Consider the following 21483-nt stretch of genomic DNA (forward strand, 5'->3'; position numbering starts at 1 on the left):
GGCCTCATTCTTGCTTAGTCTGGTCTTTATCTCCCATGTAATCCCTCCAAAACACCTGTGGGACCCATCAGTTCAGTTCAGTCACTCAGTCATGTTCAACTCTTTGTGATCCCACGGACTGCAACATGACAGGCTTCCTGCCCATCACCAACTCCTGGAGCCTGCTCAAACTTGTGTCCATTGAGTCGATGATGCCATCCAACCATCTCTTCCTCCGTTGACCCCTTCTTCCCCTGCCTTCAATCTTTCCCAGCATGAGGGTCTTTTCCAGTGAGTCAGTTTTTTGCATCAGGTGGCCAAAGTATTGGAGTTTCGGCTTCAGCATCAGTACTTCCAATGAATATTCAGGGCTGACTTCTTTTCGGATTGACTGGTTTGCTCTCCTTGCAGTCCAGGAGACTCTCAAGAGTCTTCTCCAAGACCATGGTTCAAAAGCATCAGTTCTTTGCCCTCAGCTTTCTTTATAGTCCAACTCTCACATTCATACATGACTACTGGAAAAACCATAGCTTTGACTAGATGGACCTTTGTTGGCAAAGTAATGTCTCTGCTTTTTAATATGCTGCCTAGGTTTGTCATAGCTTTTCTTCCAAGGAGCAAGCATCTTTTAATTTTATGGCTGCAGTTACCATTTTCAGTGATTTTGGAGTACCCCAAAATAAAGTCTGTCACTGTTTCCATTATTTCCCCATCTATTTCCATGAAATGATCAGACTGGATGCCATGATCTTAGTTTTATGAGTGTACATCAAGGCTATATTGTCACCCTGCTTATTAAACTTATATGCAGAGTACATCATGAGAAATGCTAGGCTGGATGAAGCACAAGCTAGAGTCAAGATTGCTGGGACAAATATCAATAACCTCAGATACGCAGGTGACACCACCCAGAAAACAAAGAACTAAAAAGCCTCTTGAAAGCCTCTTGATGAAAGCCTTGCAGAAAGCAAAGAACTAAAAAGCCTCTTGATGAAAGTGAAAGAGGAGAATGAAAAAGTTGGCTGAAAACTGAACATTCAGAAAACTAAGATTATGGCATCAGTCCCATTACTTCATGGCAAATAGATGGGGAAATAATGGAAACAGTGGAACCCACACTGGTCCTCAAAAATGCTGACTGAAATGAAATGATTTCTTCTGTTCACAGGATGTCTGACTTGAAAGTGAGTCGCTGTCTACAACACACCAGGGGCACACAGGAACATCAGTAAAGAGAACATTCTCAAGATCATGGCCACAGGAAGGATCTCAGGCCTTGGGATTGTGGCTCTAAAGATAAGCTATATCATTACAGAAAAATCTGCTTCCTTCAGACTTACCAGACAGAGGAAGGTTAAGAAAGGCACTACTGACCTTAATACACAAACTGTGCTTCTGGCTTTTCCATTAGTGCACAGTGGCTGGAGAGTGTTGTGAGGCTGAGGTAGTCAATATTTCATTAAATATTTTCAGGGCCAGAGTGCTGCCTGAGGAGTCCCAAGCAAATGAACACAGATGACATAGCAATGGAGAAAGATCTGTTTATTGGCCTCAGTGAAAACAGAAGGAAGAAGGAAAGACTTGAGGGTAGTGAGTAGGGACCTTTGCAAGCCTTCTCATCACATTTCAGCCTTCCCTTCCCCATAACCTCAAGCAGAGAGCTGCTTTTCCTGTTCTTCAAGTTGAGTTCTTTAAACTCATACTTCATTTCTTTGAATTTGCACAGACTGCTGTGAGCAGGCAGCTGGGTAAGCCCACCTCTGCTCACACGACCCTCAGACCAAACACCATTTACACAGCAGGCTGGGCAGGGTCGTCGGGAGCCCTTGTTTTCCACAGCCTGCTCTAGTCTCAAGGGGCAGTTGTTCTGTAGTGGAGAGACCACTGGATTTAGACTTGGAGAATCTGGGTTTGCTCCTGACATCACCACTTACTTGTAAGTCACTTAACTTTGCTAAGCCTCAGTTTTCTAGACAGTAAAATGGGGATAATGCTGCCTCATTCAGTCTTAAAATAATATGCATGGGTACACCTTGTGACTGATCTACAGGGAGACCTACCCTTAGATCACTGTGGAAGATGGGAAAAGTGGGCTTTGCTGTAACCTGTGCAGAGCCAGGGGCTTCCCAGGTGGTCCTAGTGGTAAAGAACCCACCTGCCAATGCAGGAGACGTAAGAGGCAAAGGTTTTATCCCTGGGCTGGGAAGATCCCCTGGAGGAGAGCGTGGCAACTCACTCCAGTATCCTTGCCTGGAGAATCCATGGACAAAAGATCCTGGCAGATTACAGTCCATAGGGCTGCACAGAATTGGACACAACTGAAGTGACTTATGGCAGAAAGTGAAGAGGAACTAAAAAGCCTCTTGATGAAAGTGAAAGTGGAGAGTGAAAAAGTTGGCTTAAAGCTCAACATTCAGAAAACGAAGATCATGGCATCTGGTCCCATCACTTCATGGGAAATAGATGGGGAAACAGCGGAAACAGTGTCAGACTTTATTTTGGGGGCTCCAAAATCACTGCAGATGGTGACTGCAGCCATGAAATTAAAAGATGCTTACTCCTTGGAAGGAAAGTCATGACCAACCTAGATAGCATATTCAAAAGCAGAGACATTACTTTGCCAACAAAGGTCCGTCTGGTCCAGGCTATGGTTTTTCCTGTGGTCATGTATGGATGTGAGAGTTGGACTGTGAAGAAGGCTGAGCTCCAAAGAATTGATGCTTTTGAACCATGGTGCTGGAGAAGACTCTCGAGAGTCCCTTGGACTGCAAGGAGATCCAACCAGTCCATTCTGAAGGAGATCAGTCCTGGGATTTCTTTGGAAGGAATGATGCTAAAGCTGAAACTCCAGTACTTTGGCCACCTCATGTGAAGAGTTGACTCATTGGCAAAGACCCTGATGCTGGGAGGGATTGGGGGCAGGAGGAGAAGGGGACGACAGAGGATGAGATGGCTGGATGGCATCACTGACTCGATGGATGTGAGTCTGAGTGAACTCCGGGAGTTGGTGATGGACAGGGAGGTCTGGCATGCTGCGATTCATGGGGTTGCAAAGAGTCGGACACGACTGAGTGACTGAACTGACTGACTGACTGAAGTGACCTAACACGCACGCACACATGCAGAGCCAGAGGAGTTGCACCGTGAGGAGGGCATCCAATAGTAAGTCCCTCCTCTCTCACTGTAGTTTCAAGAATCTCCATGGAGAACTGGCCTCTGCAAGTAAAGTTGTTCTGGATACTGGGGCCACAGAAGTCTCCTCATTGGTATATAAAGTTCAGGGAGCATCTTGGTTCCTCTGACACCAGTATATCATGAAATTATTAATTTCCCTGCCCCTGTCATTTGGCACTGCAAAACATCGCTTTCTCTAAAAGAAACAAACATCTCTTCTTGCTCCAACAAGACATCTGACTTGATTCCTGAAAAACAAAATCAAAGGAAAAGAAGAGAGAGGAGCCCCAGCAGAGCATCAAGGGACTGAAGTATCTGAGTGGGATAACAGAGCCACCTTCCAGTTTCGTCTTCTCATCGTCTCTCCCAGGAGTCATTTCATCAGGGAAGTCATTTTTCCATTCACCCACTTATTGGGCAAACATCCACTGGCTTCTATGGTGGGCTCAGTGCCAGGCCAGGCTCCTTGAGGGTAACAACATTTCGGGCTCTTCAGGGCTCACCTGGCCCAAGAAGAAGCTGCAGATTTGCAGTTCTGAGGCTCCAAGGCGGCTCCTACCCGAGTGGCAGGAGATGTGCTGCGTGGCTTCCCCTGAGTTCTGAAGAGTCTGCTTCTGGGACTGTCTCCCCGCCCTTTCTTCCTCATCTCGTCGTCAGTGCCTCTGCCACTCGCCTGTGTGCTCTTGGGCTTGCCTGTGGACAACGAGCAAATGAGCTCGAATCAGCAGATGTTCTTCCCCCAGAGAACAGCTTCACCAGTTTTACAGACAATCTGGGGGCTTTTTCTTTCTGCTGCAAATGGCAGCATCTCCCTCGTAGAGTGAGGCCAATATTTTGGCAGGCCACATGTACTGTTTAGATTCAGACAGCTTTTAATCTTCCTTCGCCCCTAGTTGTGGATGTTCCTTTTATTTTTTGTTGCAGTATATTTATTTTGAATCTTTTATTTATGTACCCGGGGAGCTGCTTCCTAGAAAGGGAGATAGACTTTGCCAAAATGCCCATCTTCCGCAGGACCAGGGCCCATAACTGTCACACAGGATTTAATGGAAAATATGATTGCATTGGATTTAATTTCTAGTAGCAGTTAAGTGTCTCCTGTAGTACTCTGCTCATGTCAAGGGCCCTGTAAGTGTCGATGCTATGCTATACTAGAGACAGCACAGCACAAAATAAGCATAATGGGAAGATGGAGTAAGTGGAGCGGGCAATGCAAATTAAATGAGAGAGAGCAAAGTTAAAGCATGAAAAAGGTTTAATGGGGTATTGTAGAATTAGCTATTGAAAGGACAAAGTAGAACAAACTAAAAATAAAGAGGAAATATAACAGCTTAGACAAAAGGAGTATAGAGGCAGAGGAAAACTGGAAAGGTAAGTAGCACAATCACCTCCACCTTGATGAGTGGTTCTCCATCTTGGCCTCACATTGGCATCCTCTGGGAAGTTTTGAAAAATACTGAAGCCTGGGTGCTACCCACAGAGAGTCAGATTTAATTGGTTTGGGATGAGGTCCAGGCATCAGGATGTAAAGAAAACTCCCTAGTTAATTCTGATGTGCAGCTAGGGTTGAAAACCACTGTGTTAGAGGATCATTTAGTAAAACAAAGTACAGACCTTATAGTGCAGTGAAGGCTTATTATAGTGTTGGCCTCAGGGACAAGCCAAAACCTGTGGCCATATGTCACCTATGACTGGGACAGTCTGTCAGTCTTATCCTTTTCTCCAGGACCAAGAGAGGGCCCTCAATAACTCTCCTCTCTGGTGATGGCTCACTGCCCACCTCCTATGAATCAGAGGGCATGAGGGCCTGTTGAGGTCAGCTTCAGCTGTCTCCTGGTTGCCCTGAACCCTTACAGCAGTGCTGGGCACTAAGTAGGTGTTTAGTAAACAGTTGTTAAGCGCTTTTGTCCGTGTCCTTCTGGGTCCTTCTCTGCCGATTAAAATGAGCGAAGTCTATGATTCTTGGTTCTTCCTCTTAATTCTGCCCTGACTGTCAAGATCTGAATTATACCCTACTTGACCTCCTCCTGAGAGAATGAATTCAGCCAGGAGAGTGTGCTGGCTGCGGACAGCACATCTCTGTGTGTTTGAGGTGGAACGCAGCCCGCAGCTCACCAGACCCACAGGGTAATGGGCTCTTGATGTGTTTCATTGTGTGTTCTCTTTTTCTTCCCTTTCTTCCTCCCACTCTCCCTCCCTCTTTCTTTCCTTGATTCTGTCCTGTAATTCCCAGGCTCACAACAGAGCACAGTCATCCAAGGAGACCTGCCATAAAGAGTGAAAATGTGTGCAGTGCCCTGAAGTGGCCACGTGGTTTTGGAGGGGCTGAATTACCTTCTGCTCTCCTGAAACTGCTGATTTCACAGTGAAGATTGCTGCCACAGCGAGAGCTGTGGGTAGAATGTAAATTTATTGCTGTCTCTGGAACTCCTCTTTCTTTTCCCCTGCCTGCTGGATCACCGTGGGGGTCTGGTGGTCCTCAGGTGGAACATGGAGAGGCCAGAACAGAGCTGTTCATGCTGATAAGAGGCTAATCCTATGCCTTTGTCTATTTATAAAATAGCAAACCCAAAACAATGGTAATTTTGTACTTCCATCCAACAATATCCAATAGAGAGGAAAAAGCTGGAAAAACCTGGATTGGGCCCAGAGGTTATTTGTTTTACAGGCTTGGAATAGAAGCCCTCCCCTCTGCAATATTTCTCTGCACATAAGAAAAAGCACCATGACTCTCCTCCCCTAAAAGGGAGAAAAATATTTTGCTCAAGGTTCTTATTTGGCAGTAGAACTGGGGAACAGGTCAGAGAGAGGGAGAAGATACATTTTTTTTTCTCCTTTGGAGATGAGAGCTTATGAGTAGAATGTCTGTGTTCCCATGCCTTTAAGGAGCTCAAATTCTGTAACTTGGGTGCCATGTAGAATTAAGATCTTATACATCTTACATCCTCTAACCTGCCAAGGGGCCCAAGGCAGAGGGCGGTGACAGTACTGGGCGCTCCCAGAACCCCAGGGAAATCCCCTGCCTTACCTTCCACAGGGAAGCAAACCAAACCCTTTATCCTCCAATCAAAGGGAGAGGAAATAGCTGAGGCCTCCCCTGAGGGTGAACGCTTCCCACTCTACTTCAAGCAAGAGACACTGAGATGCCCCTTTTCTCTGGGTTGGGGCTGTGCTGCCAGAGGAGGCGAAATGCCAAGATGCAGAGGCCTCACTTTCTCTTCCTTGGGAGAAGGGTGTGGTGGCCCAGCTGCCAGAACAGCCTGTGGCTCCCACAGCCACCAGCAAACGCTTGTGTCATCCATGCTTTTTCTGATTGGTCTTCCAGCCCCAAAACAGCTCCAGGGTATCTCCTACCTCTTGGGCTCTGAACTAATGCATCTTTTGCTTAGTTTTATCACAGGTTGGATGGGAAAAGGGAATGGGTCTGAAAGAATGCTCAAACACGCTGTCAGCTCTAAAGATATAGAGCTGAGGAAACAATGGAAGAAAAACCTGACACTCTGAGGTGCTTTGGGGAAGGTAGCTGGGTAGATTAAAAAAAAGTGGCCAGGAGGTAGCTCTGGGGGCTGGAAAAAGAGACTCTGAAACCAATGAAGTGGGAAAGTTAGTATGTGAGTGGATGTTGGTCTGATAGCAGCTTGGGTTACCATAACGCTTGCCATGTCCCAGGAACGGCACCCACTCTGCATTTGCTTCTGCCCTGTTGCCATACCCTCTGTAACTCTAACATTCTTGTTGGTTATGTGGGGTTTGTGATGAGTCTCTGGGAGAAAGTGGGCATGGGTATAGGGCCAAGGACTGGGGTAAATACACTGTTACCCATATATCATATTCACCATGACTGGGGACACAATAGTTACAAGTGGTTGTTTAATGATGACCACGGTGTCGCTGTGCTCAAGTCTAGTTTAGAATGCAAGTGCTGTTATATTAATCATGGAAGTGACAAGTTAAAGGGCTGTTAACACTGAGCTGCATAATGAACACTTGGTATGAGTGAATGAAAAGAATACTGAATAGAAATACAAGCTACTCAAGTTGGCAGGGCTTTAATTGCCGAGGAGTCTGAGAGTTTGCACACGTGTGTGACTGAGAAGTGACTGTGGACTGGGACGTTACCAAAGGAGAGTGAAGGAAGAACCATGCAGTGAGACAGTCCCGCGTGAGGAAGAACCTCAGCATCCGTCAGATGGAAGCAGCACTGTGAGTGAAATCGCGGCCCGTGACAGAGCACACAACATCAATCTAAACCGACCTCAGTGTCCAGGCTGCAGGGAGAAATCAGGGATACAGGAAAACAAAAGATGCAGAGGGAAGGGCGCACGCCAAGAAGATGGGCTGGAAGAGCACAGGGAAAGGGGATGTTTTTGCAAGACTCAACTGACAGACAATCGTCTGTCTTTGTCAGAAGACCTTATTTTTAGACATGCCAACTCAAGTTCCAGATTGGTGACCCAGAGACTGCGGTGTGCTAGGAGGAGAACTGTTGCCTCTGCTCACAATCTGCTGTGTTTGTGTTGACTTACCACGTGGCTGGGGACTCAGCTGGACAGCATACTGAATGCCCGGTAGAATTCCTAAAACCACTGTCGGCCCAGAGAACCCTTTGTTAATAAATATTACAGCACAATCTGTGTTTATTCAGGGAAGTGTGATAGGGAAAGGAAACTAGCAAGAAAAGAAAATAGAGTTTAAAATGCCACAGTAGTTGAAAAATATTTATTTTTATGGAAGAAAGGTAATCCAGACGATTTTCCTCTCATTTTGAAAGACTAAACTCTAAGCTTCAAGCATGTGGAGGCCAAGGACAAATTTTTTCAGGGCAACCACAGTTAGTAAAAACAGCTTCTGTGTACACATACCAAGGGGCTGTGGGGTCATGTCTACATTATAATCAGGGCCTCTCTGTATGGTCATCCTGACCCCCAACCTACTTTAGCAGATCATCAAGTGCACACAGGCTCTTGGATTTTCTCTAGACAATCCTTAGCTTCCATCAGTCCTCTTTTCTTCTAAAGGTATATGAGATGAGCTGATTTTGATGGGTGGAAGAGGCCTTGGGAAGAGCTTGGAAAAGAACAGGATCAAAATTCAGATGAAGGAGCAGAGGTGCAGTTGCCACAAGCTATTAGAGCAGCTGGTGAAGCATCTTCCTGGAATCCAGGGGGTCTGCCTCTTTTGTCCTCCTCTGGTTCTGAATCTAAATCAAGGAATCAGCATTATGTGGTTGAACCCTTGCTCTAGTTGGGTGGGAGAGTTTTAGGCAAACCCTTGTCCTTTTCTTTTATCTTTTCATTTCAAAGGAGGGAGCAGATACGAATGGGCACTGACATACCAGCCTTGCCAGATGGGCTGTGGCATGTAGGCAATTTATTAATATAAAACCTTTGTGGCAGCTCCGGTGACCACAAGGGATGATATTGGCTGCATTTAGCATTTTTAAATTTAAGTATTCACCTCATGTCAAAGTATGTAGCTGTGTTCTCTCATCTGAGGTTGTTCATTTGGAAATACAGAAAGGATGAGGCATTATTTCTTTAAATAAAATATTCCCTTTCATTACTGGCTGTGTGTCAGAGATCCCTAAAGCAGAAATTCAGCTCACACATTAAATTCAATAATCATATATTAAACACTTACTATGCAACACCCCGTAGAAACTGGAGATGAAACAGACTAAGAATTCCTACCCTCAAGGGGTTTATAAATTAGGAGGAGCATAAAGGAAGTTTCTAAACAATCATGGAAAAAGAGAGAAAACATGAAATGACTCAAGAGAGTTAGGTGCAGAGAAAAAAAATAAATTTAAAAAAGAGAGAGAGGTGTTAAGTGCTAAGGTGGTTCAAATGGGGGGAGATCTTATCCTCAGAGGGGAGTTTTGCATTGGAGATATTAATTTGGGAGCCTTGACCACGTCTGTGGAATTCAACTCTGTGAGCGTGAATGAGATCACCTAGGGGAAGATACAGAAAGGAAGAGGGACCTAGACAAGGGCCCCTGGTGCTCCATATTCATAAGCTGGGTAAAAGAAGAGTCAGCAAGGGGACTGAGAAGGAGAGGCCAGTGATATAGAGGAAAATCAGCAAAGTACAACATCTCAGAAGCTAAGCATGGAAAGCACTGCAGCTCAAGAATAGAGACGCAGACAGAGAGAACGGACTTATGGATAAGGGGAGGGAAGGGAAGGGAGGGATGAACTGAGAGAGTAGTACTGACATATATTCACTGCCATGTGTGAATACTAGTGGAAAGCTACCCTATAAGACAGGGAGCTCAGTTTAGTGCTCTGTGATGACCTAGATGAGGGATGGGGGTGGTGGTGGGAGGGAGGTCCAAGAAGGAGGGAATATATGTATGGTTGACTCACTTCTTTGTACAGCGGAAACTAACACAACATTGTAAAGCAATTATATTCCAATAAAAATAAAAAAGGAAAAATGGATGGCCGGTGGTAAAGTACATAGTTGAGAGGTTGTATAGTTGTTGGCTATTTATTCCTGACTTCCCTGGTGGCTCAGACAGTAAAGTATCTGCCTACGATGTGGGAGACCTGGGTTCAATCCCTGGGTCGGGAAGATCTTCTCCTTCTGGAGAAGGAAATGGCAATCCTTGGCAACCCAAGGAAATGGCAATTCTTACCTGGAAGATCCAATGGATCTGCTTTATGTCTGTCTCCTCTTACCTTAAGGAGGGCAAGGCCTCTGTTTAACTCAAACATGTACTCAAACATATCTGGCGTGGCATTTGGCACAGAAAGGACTCAAGATATATTTGATGCATAAAGGAAGAATTAAAGCCAGTCCAAGGTGTGTGTGCTTAAGCAAGCAAAAAAATAGTATCCGAATAGCATCTTCATATTCCTAACATCGAGTAAGATTTTAGCAAGAATGCAGGCCTCCTTTTGGAGGCCTGTACAGACCCACTGGCTTCAGGCATAACCCCTCTCATCATCACTAGTCCTTCAACCTGGATGCCCAGGAATAAGAAAACAGTAAGAATCCACTGGGCGATTCTCTCATAATCCTTGAGAGCAGTGTAGCCACTAGCCTTTCCCTTCTCCAGGTGATCTTCCCAACCCAGGGATCAAAGCCAGGTCTCCCGCATTGTAGGCAGATTCTTTACCGGTTGAACCACAAGGGAAGACCAAGAATACTGGAGTGGGTAGCCTATCCCTTCTCCAGCTGATGTTCCCATCCTAGGAGATGAACCGGGGTCTCCTGCATTGCAGGCAGATTCTTTACCAAATGAGCTATCAGGAAGCCCACTAGAATCTCATGAGATATTAATGGTTATGCCATTAATAGAAAGGATTCTCTGAATCTGGTTCTGGCTAAGTAGGCATCTTTACAGTAGGAGTTCTCAGAGCACACAATATGCTAAGAAAGAATTGTGAATGCTAATAGAGATCTATTAAGGTAGAGCATTTGCCAAACTTATTTGACTATGGGATCCTTTTTAATTGCTTAATAGCCATTAACATCTTGAAGGATAGTGACATTCTGAAGAACAATTTGGCAAGTGTGGTCTCTGAGTTTTTCTAAGAAGAAAAAAAATATCAAATTTATTTTAAAAAAATTATTTTTTAATTGAAGGATAATTGCTTTACAGAATTTTGTTGGTTACTGCCAAACATCAACATGAATCAGCCATAGGTATATATATGCCAAATTCCTTTTTAATTGATGTGGGGAAAAATTCTGCATGTTGGATACAAATGACATGAATGGAGTCAAAGGGTGTGGTAGGTTGTATCATTATGATTATATTCAATTATATTCACAAGTATTTGATCCTCCCTTTTATTTGAAAAAGATGATCAATTCCTGCGTTGCTTCATTTCCTATGGCACCTTCTGAGGGAGGGGTATGAGTTCTGCCCAGCTGAGTTTGAGTGTGGCCCAAAGGCTTTGGTCAATGAACATGGGTGGACATAATGTATGTCATGTCCAAGCAGATGCTCTGAGGAGCACTCTGAGTTTCTGCCAGTGACTCTTTTGTTCTTCTTCCTCTGTCATGAGAACAGTGTGTCCCAAATAGTGAGCCATCTTTCAGTTTGGATGCTGGAATAAGAAGATGCAGGGAGCAGAGCTTAGCAGGCACCTTGAAGCCACCAACTTGTAGTAAAAGTAGGAATAACAAAAAAAAAATGTTTAAGTTATTGACGTATTGGTGCTGTTTGTTACTGCAGCAGAGTTGAAAAATACAAAGAGGGAAATATGGAAGGCTGCTATAAATATGAGTTTCTTTCCAGAGCTCCCAAAAGAGAGACAATCCTGGGGAAGAAGCAGAAGACACAGTGGCTCAGTTTGTAGCTGAATTTTTTTATACTTCACTGGAGAAAAGTTAGACCTTTGCTCTGGCAAGAAACAACTCTATAAAATGAGACGACTCCATCAGCTTAGATAGAGATTTGTAGACTTAGTGTAGACTACAGATGCTGACATATCTGAGAGGAAATCTCAATATTTCAAACTGAATGAAGGAAGTCAAAGGACACACAGAAGCGAATGCTCATAACTAGTCCCACTGGCACTGTCTGCCTCCCTGTAGAGTGCGCTGGGCTTCCCTGGTGTCTCAGCTACTTTCTTTTTTTCCTTTGACATTTCAATTACATTGTTAAGGTGAATAAAGATAATTGATAGTTTTGCATTAAATTATTATAAATTAAATAAAATCAGGTGGATATGCAAAGCAAAAGTGCACAAATTCATTATTCTTAGCATTTCACTAATTTACAAAAACTGGTTCAAAGTTGAAATAACCGAAACTGAACTAATAATAAGGACAATTTTATTTACTACATCCATGTAAATCCAGAAGTAATATCAAGCTTCTACATTGCTTTCCTAATAGTCTCTCCACATTTCCTCATAGTTCCCATTAGCGGGATGGGTGTGCCCCATGTCACTAAATTCTGGGAAATCTCTGAGGTTTGGGAAGGCTCTTCAATAAGAACAAAAAGTTGGAAGGAGTGACCATTATCCAAGGAAATGTTCTTTCCCTCCCCCTTTCCTGTTTGCTTTTCTTAAATCTTTATCTCCTCAATCCATGCCATTCCCATTTAGCTGGTCTGTTTTGTGCTGTGCACAGCAGTGGTACTTTGGAAATCTCTAAGCTTTGCTTGGCAGGGAATTTGCTGCATCTGTGGTTAAAGAGCCCCTGTGAAAACTCTGATAGACATTAGCTTCCCCACAAAAAGAGACTGTGTCTAGCCTAAGTTCAGTAAATTTCCATCTGTTTTGAGTATGTTTGTTTGTTTAAACTGTAGATATCAGTTTAAAGGTGTGTGTGTGTGTGTGTGTGTGTGTGTGCATGCGCATGTATATACTTAGCTATCAAGGGTTTTCATCTTCCTTCCTGGGTCATCTTCGGGTCATCTTGGTCATCTTCCAAGCATATATTTCTTCAAGGAAGTAGTGTTTTCTCTGTTAGGAGCTCACCTCACTTCCTATGAGAAGCCATCCCCAGCTCTAGGCCATCACTTCCCGCTCTATGTTCTCACAGCTGTGTGCTCCTTCCTCTGTTAATGTCTTTAATTTCTTGTCTGTTTCTCCCACTAGGAAGAGCACCTTGAGGACAGGAATTGAGCCTTGACAGTTTCTATGGCTCAGCATGTGGCACAGCACCAGGAATATTGTGCGTGCTCAGTACATATTTGAGGGATGAGGGTATCCATCCCCATAATTACAGACTTGTGCATTTTAATAATATAGCTACTGAAAATACCCATCCCAAATCCAAAACACCAAAAAGGCTCATCAGAAGCCCAGTCAGGAGTCACTGAGAAGAGTATCATCATATTGGCCCCTCTGATTTCTTATAGCTGGCCAGTTTCTCTGGGCAGGTTTTGCTTCCCTGTCCCAGGTCCCTGTGTGGGAACTGGCTCAAATCTACAGAGGGTAGATCCTATGACCATCTCAGTTGTCCAGTGTACCCTGAAATAGGCTCTTGAGTATATCAGACAACTAGAGAAAGGATGGAAATCACTGGTCTCTGAGAACAATTGGTCTGTAGCACAGGGTGACTCTGGAGACTTCAAGACCACTGCAAAGTGAGAATATAGCAAGGCTTGGGGACCTGCCTGCAGCCCAGAGTCAGTGATGATCACCAAATTCTGGGAAATTCTGGAATCTAGGACAGTCATCTAATTATTCATAGAAATTTATTTTTGCAATTTATCAGGTTTAAGATAAGCAAGAGCAGATAGATTCCTGGGTGTCTCAGAGCTTTCAAACTAATGAGAAACTAAACATTAATTCGATTAGTGAAATATATTACAGACAGAAATATGAATGCATATTTAGAACCCCAAATCTGAACTTGCTGGGATATCTTGACACATATGAAGAACTGATGTGTAAACTTTGATCCAAAAGATAAATAGGAGTTAAATAAGTGATGAAGAAACAGAAGATGCATTCCATAGGGAGGGAACACTATGTGCAAAGGTCCTGGGGTGGAAGGATACCTGGTGCATTTTAGTAACTGGAGGAGACCTGTTTAACAGGAGCATGGAAAATGGAAGGTGAGAGGTACTGGAAGTGGAGGTGAGAAGAGGTCAAATTGTGCAGAGTATTAGAGGTTTCTTTAAGGATTTTGGTATTTTGCTTATAAGCAATGGGAAGTAATTTACAGGATTTTAAATCAGGGATCTGACATGACTGTGATTGTATTTTGAATGGATCACATTGGCTACTGTAGGGAGGATATATGGAAAGGTCCCAGAGACCAGGTAGCTTGTTCAAAAGGCTGATGAAACATTTCATGAGAAAATGGTAGTTTGGATCCAGGTGTTAGTGGTGGAGGATGAAGAGAAGTGCATGGATTTGAGATGAGACGTAAGGTAGGAAACCTTGGGAAAGGATCATGTTTAAAGCAAAGTTCTTGACTTAAGCCTTGGAGTTCTGCTGAGGGAATTTTGAAGCATCTACATGGATATGCTAAACAACCAGGATACATAGAATGAATACATACAAGGTGAATACATACTTCATCTATTCATAGTCAAGTCATATTGATTAACTACCCACTATATGGTAGTCATTGTATTGAGAATTGTATGGAAAAGAAAAATATATTGAACTTGTATTCTTTCCTTGAAAGAGTTCAAAATGTATGAGAGAGTAAGGAGGAATGGTTGAGAATTTGGTATCAAGAAATGAGGATTTGGAGGTTGGATATGATAGCTGTCTTCAAATAATTGAAAATATGAGGGTTGAACTTAGTGTGTTATGGTTCACAATGTGTAACAAAGACCAACATAATAAAGTTACAGGGAGGCAGACTTTGATCTGCAATAAGAAGGGATTTTTTAATGTAAGGACTATCATCGAAAATACTTGAGACTGAATGATCATTTACTCAATCAATATTTAATGAACATGTAAATTGAATGGAGAGATTCCTACTTGACCTTTAAGATCCCTTCCGGCTTTCAAATTCAACGATTCTAATTTTCTGTTTAAACTCTTAATTGTTTAGGCTGAAGGTCACAGCTTGGATTTCCATGAGTCCATTTCCTCACTCAGCCCCTTTCTGTATCTTCCCTGGGCACTTTCAGGATTCTGTAATGAGTCATTTCTTTAAGGTTGTGACACCTCATGATTGAAATGACATTTTCTTCCTTGGTTTGATGCAGAGGAAGAAGTGTACTCTGATTTCTCTCTTTTTTTCCCTTTTTCCTCTTACTCCACACTGTGGTTTCCGGATATTGAATGACTTGTTTTTGTAAGTGCAGCCAATGGATGCCACTGTTCTTGGACATAAGGTACCTTCTTTTTTTTATTTTTTCTCTTTTTTACATGGTAACTTCTTGCACCTTTTGAACCATCATATCCTTCATTTCTAGCCACACAGGATGGATACCCAGGGACTCTTTTGCTTGGGAGCCTGGTGGAAGTGGCATGCTTATTGTCATTCCCTGACAGTTGACTTCAGAGACTTTTTCAGACACTCTGGGATTTCTCTTTACTGTTCTGAACTCTTTCAAGTGATCCATTTTCATGCTAGATAAAAATCACAGAAAGCAGGATAATAGGGATAACAATAAAATAAATTTATTCAACCCTCAATCACCTCTACCAATGCAGTAGGGAAGAACTAGGACAATACAAAAATATTTGCTGACATTCATATCACTCATTTGGCTCTTGGATTTCTGCAGAAACACTTGGTCATGCTCATACTATACTAGAGCTTTTGGTGGCCCGATCTCCACCATGTCCGAGGCTTAAAGTATTATGTAAAAGGCTTTCTTATCTGCCTCCTGGTAAGTTCAGGGATTTCTCTAGGTCTTTACTTTCAATTCTTGTCTGGTTTCTTTTTTCATTGTTTTGTGCCCAGACTCTCTCAGATTGTTACTGGGCAGTCTGCTTGCTTTCCCCTCAAATGTCCCTTTTCCTTGGCTCCAGGCTCTGTTTTTCATGCTCACCCCATTCCCGTCTCAGGTTCTGAGTTGTCTCAGCCCAATATGGGCCAGAACTTCATGTTTTCATCCATCCTGCAAGAGGAACGGACAACTAGAGACACATGGTCTTATCTTCCATCCCTTTTCTTCCCCATCAGACTTAATCAGACACTAATGATTCATGTTTTTTTTTAAAATTTATTTATTTTTCTGATTAGATTTTGAGGTGAAGGTGCGTAACACAAGGTCCCGGGTTGCAATAGATAATCCAGGAAGGTCACATGGTGTGTTAAAAAGTACACTGACTCAATAAATATTCATTCATTTCCTAATCTGCTTGTGGATAAATGAGAAATGGTCATACATAGAATTTATGTAATGCCTTCTTCCAAGGAGCATACAAGGACACAATAGCACCTCAATGAGACCATTTATTATATTAGTAACACATATAATCTGTAAACTGATTTGAGGATGACTGATTGCTTATTGTGAGTCTCACACCTGGCTGCACATCAGAGTCCCTTCAGGAACTTTTTACAAAAATAGATTCTTGGGTGACATTTGTGAAAAATTGATTTACATGTCTCCATTAAATTTTTCAATAAAGAGGGGATCCTTAGACGAGTGGTTCTCAAACCTTACTATGCATATAATTCATCTAGGGAATCTTGAGAAAATGCAGATTCTGATTCAGTAGACCTAGGATGGACCTGATATTCTACATTCTGACACCTCTAGGTGATGTGATGATGTTGGTCCAGAGACCATATTTGGAACAGGAGGTCTTAGACCAGAAAGGGGAAGAGAAGGGGAGAGGGAGGGGAAGCTGAAGTACCTGGGAGCTAGAGCTCTATGCCCACACCAGTGCAATCAAAATCTCCAGATACATTCCAGACATTGGTATATTCAAAGAGTTTCCCAAGTAAGTCAAATATGCAGTTGGAATTAAAAACCATTTTTCAAGAGATTCTTTGATCATATCTAATGCCCATTTCTCTGTCATCAGGGTAGAAGAACTTGGATATATCCAACAGTTCTTTTTCTGCTTATAGCAGAATTTCTCAGACATGTCCTTGGACTACCTGCATCATAATCACCCAGGGTCCTTGTTATAAATACATGTACCTAGGCCTGCCCCCAGATATGCTGAATTAGAATCTTTGTAGACTGGGTTCATAATTGGATTGGAAACAATCTCTCTTAGTATTTGTCGTGTAGCCAGGAGGGTTTAAACAATTTGGTCTCAAGCAGAGCTTTTGCTCTCTCTTTCCCTGCTCTGCTGCATTAATCCCTGGTAGTAGGAAGCCTCTGATGCGGTCCTCAATGAGCCCTACCTCCTGGTATTCATTCATGCTCTCATATAATCTCCTTCCTTCTAGTATGGGCTGCACTTACTGACTCATTTCTACTAAATGGTATGTGGCAGATGCGATGGAATGTCGCTGCTAAGATTGTTTCCAAAAGGCTGTGCCTTCCATCTTGGATGCTCTCTCTCCTTTGCTGTAGGGAAGTAAGTACCATGCTATGATGGAACCTGTGGAGAAATCTACGTGAGGACTCAAATTCTGCCAACATCCACATGAGTGAACTTGAAAGTCGATTCTCTTCCAGCAGATGCTTGAGATGACTGCAGCCTGATGGGAGACCCTGGAGGACCCAGCTAAGACACACCTGGATTCTGGACCCATAGAAACTGTGAGATAATAAATGCTTTGAACCTTTCCGTGTTGTGGTAATTCATTATATAAAGGTAGATACCTAGTACACTCACCTTGAAATATCCTTCTTCTTCCTTCCCACTTATCCAAGTCCCAACTTTTGCAAATCTTAGCTATCCTAGGAAACTTTTCTCATACTGATTGTCCTTTCATGAACTCCTGGAACACTGCATGTGAAGTCACAGCACTCACTGTTAGATTGTACTTGCTAGTATTTTTTTAATCGTTTATTCATATCTCTAGTTGTAATTTCTAATGCTCTGTCTTCTAAAATAAATTATAAATCCATTGATGAGAATACAATTTAAAATATAAGTTAACACAGAACTCTTTCTATTCCCATGACCTATACCAATATTATAAACACAGTAAGTGCCCTGTAACTAAATGTGCGATGAAGATAACATTGGAAAGAATATTGGGAAGAAGGCATGAGGAAAGCTGTAGTTTTCGCATTCACATCTACTCTGTATCCTAATGCCTAACTTTTAACCTTATGTATACAGAGGATTCCAGACAGATAGATACTTGAGCAGAAAAACAAAGAGATGGCTATTAAGGCCAATAGGATGAAAGCACTCCCTTGATGATTATGAAATGTTTGTGTCTTTAATCCCTCCTGCCCTTCAGTTTGCTCAGTGGTGCCTCCAGGCCTTGACTTCCTCTAGTTCCAGATACTTCAGTCTCCTCCATTTCAACTTGTGACTCAGGGGTCTATTTTTTTTTTTTTTTTAAATTCAGTTGATTTATGACCACCTCAGAAATCCCACATTGCCACAAATATTTGTCTCCAAAATCTCTCTTGGCAACCCACATAACAGAAGGCCATGTGTTATCCCTCCCTGAATTCCCCGTGAGTCCCCTGGGCTCCTCTGTTGCTAAGGGAAGATATAAAACATTCAATACCTGAAATAGTTAGGGAGCATCTCAGAAAATGACTGTAGTCATCCTTCATCACAGACTAGGAGTTAAAGCTATCTCTAATAGCTTTGGAAATTTTGATTAGGATGGTAATGGAAAACCATCACTGCTTTATCTGGTTTATGCACACAAAGGCTTTCATGATAAAGACTCTGGGATGAGCTACAGCAAGCACTCCCTAGAGTAGAAATATGTTCATCTCAACCTCTCCACAATGAGAGGAACTTCTCAGTATTGAAAGCTGTTTTTTTCCCCCTAGTCTTTTCTCAGGAGTCTGTGAGAGAGAAGCAGGGTCCCCTTGGTCTCCCTGTACAAACCCTAACAGACCTTTCTGACCACTTTGGCTGATAAAGAAAGTCCCTCTCCACCAACTACAAAGATAAGGCCCCAACTCAACTCCTGACTCTCTTATCAGATGTTCCTGTTGAGGTTAAAAAGTGGTCTCACCTCAGGGGTGGTACTTATTTTAGCAAAGATGGTCTCTTGTTGGATCTGCTGCCTTGGTTTGACTCAGGGAGATTTGAGGCGATCAGAATCAGGACTGTAGCACTGTGGGTGTCGGATCCACAGTAGTAAGTTCCAACATCTTTTATTGTTGTTTTTTGAATGTTGAGTACGTATTGATTTTTTGAAGTATCAATTTTCCCTTTGAAACCACCCCTTACATTTTCATTAGAATTATTGCTTAGTCTGTATACCAAAGTTAAGACATTATTCTCATTCCTCTTATACCAACTCATCTGATAGTTCTTCCAGTTCCCTCCAGTTACGTTGCAACGGAAGGTGGCAGGCTCCCCAAGGAGGACAGTTAGAGTTTTGGTCTCTGATTCCAAAATTACATCCAAAGAGACCCCTGAAAGGGAAAGCCCCAAGTTAGAGAGGCCTCAGAGAAGTTCCTCCGTCCCACGGGGAGGAGTGTCAGAGCCATACTCAGCAATGCGCTCCCTTTGACCCCAGCAAACTGTTCCTGACTTTCCTGAAGAGTAAAAGGCCCATCAGCTTGTCCTTACCTGCCCAGCAGATGGCCAGGTGGAAGAGGGCACAGGTCCACAGCATGGCTTTATGGGGATGACTCTGCGGTGTGCTGGTCTCCTGCCTGTCCCTGCCCAGATTAGCTGCTGTCTAGCCATGGGACGTTTTGTCCGTTGTAAGGGTGGCTGGGGGTTAGCCACTTCCTCAGAGAGAGAGCGACAGGCTTGCAAGGCCACAGATTAGGCTGTTTATTCAACAAACATGGGCTAATGACATCACAGGTCAGGTGCTATTTGGGAGACGTAAGAGGAAACTTCTGACATAGGATGTAAAGTTCTGCCTTGAGAGCGCTCAGCTTTTTGGGGAGACAGACACAGAGCAATTGCAAAAGAGTGTGAAATGCTTTTTTTTTTTTTTTTAAAAAGGTAGATCCAAAGCACTCCAGGAGCACAGAAAAAGAGCTGCTTCTGCTTGGGATACTCAGAAGGAGTAACTGTGAACTGAGCCTGGAGAGTTGGGAGGACGCTCTGTCAGGAGAGCATTTCCAGGAGCTGTAGGGGGAAAGGGTGGGGCAGGCAGGAGCTAGCCGGCCAGCCAGTTGTCCTTCTGCCTGCACTCAGAATCTGTGCAGCTCCCAATTTCCCCTCTGCTCACAGCCACCCCTGCCTCAGGCGGAGCTTTCTTCCCTGGTTGCCAGCAATTACTCTACTATCCAAAAGGCCTTCCTGCTTCCTGTTTCATCCATTCTCCATGCAGGCTTCACACTCATTTTTTGTTCAGACCAAAGGGGACCAGGTCACACCTCTGCTGAAACTCCTATTCACTGCCCTTGGCTTTTAGGGGAATGTGAAGATCCTATGTCATCGCCACATGATCTCCTAATCTCTCTCCAGTCTCACTTTTGACCACTCGTCCACTTGAGCTCTGTACTTCTGCTGACAAAAAGGACTTGCAGGTTTGAAAATGTATTATAGTCCTCATATGCCCAGTTTTTGCAGTGGCTGCTCTTTCTTCCTGAAAAAACTGTACCTTCCTTCTTGTCCACTCCCATTTCACCCAGGGTAGGTGTTCCCCAGGGCTCCTTGAACTTGTTGGGTCATGGCACTTATTACCTTTATTATAACTATCTGATAATTTGTTTTTTGCATTGGACTTTAAGATTCTTTTGGACAAAGATAGCATCTTTGTATTTGCATTCTCAGTGTCCAGCAGAGAGCTTATCAATATGAGAAACTTAACATACCTGCTGATCCAATCAGAGATTCTCTGTGGGTCCTCCTGACTCTCAAGGAGACTGGTGGGTTGCTCATCTAGTGATGTCTGAGATCAGGAAAGGATTTGCCAACAACCCAAACCCAAAGCTGGGGAAGCTATGTCTTCTGCCCATGTTGTAGGTGAGGGGAGTAGCAGGGTACTCTGCAGCAGCAGGATAGCTCCTATCAACTAGAGTCTGCTTGGAATTGCTTGTGGCTAACATCATGGCATCTGGTCCCATCACTTCATGGGAAATAGATGGGGAAACAGTGGAAAAAGTGTCGGATTTATTTTTTGGGCTCTAAAATCACTGCAGATGGTGATTGCAGCCATGAAATTAAAAAATGCTTTCTCCTTGGAAGGAAAGTTATGACCAACCTAGATAGCATATTCAAAAGCAGAGACATTACTTTGCCAACAAAGGTCCATCTAGTCAAGGATATGGTTTTTCCAGTGGTCATGTATGGATGTGAGAGTTGGACTGTGAAGAAAGCTGGGTGCTGAAGAATTGATGCTTTTGAACTGTGGTGTTGGAGAAGACTCTTGAGAGTCCCTTGGACTGCAAGGAGATCCAACCAGTCCACCCTAAAGGAGATCAGTCCTGGGTGTTCATTGGAAGGACTGATGCTAAAGCTGAAACTCTAATACTTTGGCCACCTCATGCGAAGAGTTGACTCATTGGAAAAGACTCTGATGCTAGGAGGGATTGGGGGCAGGAGGAGAAGGGGACGACAGAGGATGAGATGGCTGGATGGCATCACCGACTCGATAGACATGAGTTTGAGTGAACTCCAGGAGTTGGTGATGGACAGGGAGGCCTAGCGTGCTGCGATTCATGAGGTTGCAAAGAGTCGGACACGACTGAGCGACTGAACTGAATTGAACTGAACATTCTGACATCACCATTGGTGCTTAGGTGATATCATTACCCATAAAAAGAGCACTAGCTTGCAGGTCTTAGAGCTCTGAGTTTTGAGTCTTGCTTTGCAACTTGCCAGTAGCTGGCCAAGCTACCTCTCTAAATCTTGATTTCATCATCTGCAAGTAGAGTAACTAG

At 43.4% G+C, this 21483-nt stretch overlaps 1 long non-coding RNA gene and 1 gene segment (V, D, J or C); one reads left to right on the plus strand and one right to left on the minus strand.

The window, feature by feature from the left end:
- LOC133255888 (uncharacterized) overlaps positions 1-17282 on the plus strand; it is a 37043-nt gene extending 19761 nt beyond the window's left edge. Inside the window, exon 2 of the long non-coding RNA XR_009739063.1 lies at positions 17068-17282. This is a non-coding gene — a long non-coding RNA (uncharacterized LOC133255888). The remainder of the gene's footprint in view (positions 1-17067) is intronic.
- The window catches only part of LOC133255870 (T cell receptor delta constant-like), a 154563-nt gene extending 135210 nt beyond the window's left edge, over positions 1-19353 (minus strand). Inside the window, 1 exon segment of the C gene segment in view lies at positions 19211-19353. Coding sequence covers positions 19211-19256 — 46 coding nt within the window.
- Positions 19354-21483: the final 2130 nt, after the last annotated feature.

Source organism: Bos javanicus, chromosome 10 (genome assembly GCF_032452875.1).
Source record: "Bos javanicus breed banteng chromosome 10, ARS-OSU_banteng_1.0, whole genome shotgun sequence".
In the NCBI taxonomy this organism is placed as follows: domain Eukaryota; kingdom Metazoa; phylum Chordata; class Mammalia; order Artiodactyla; family Bovidae; genus Bos; species Bos javanicus.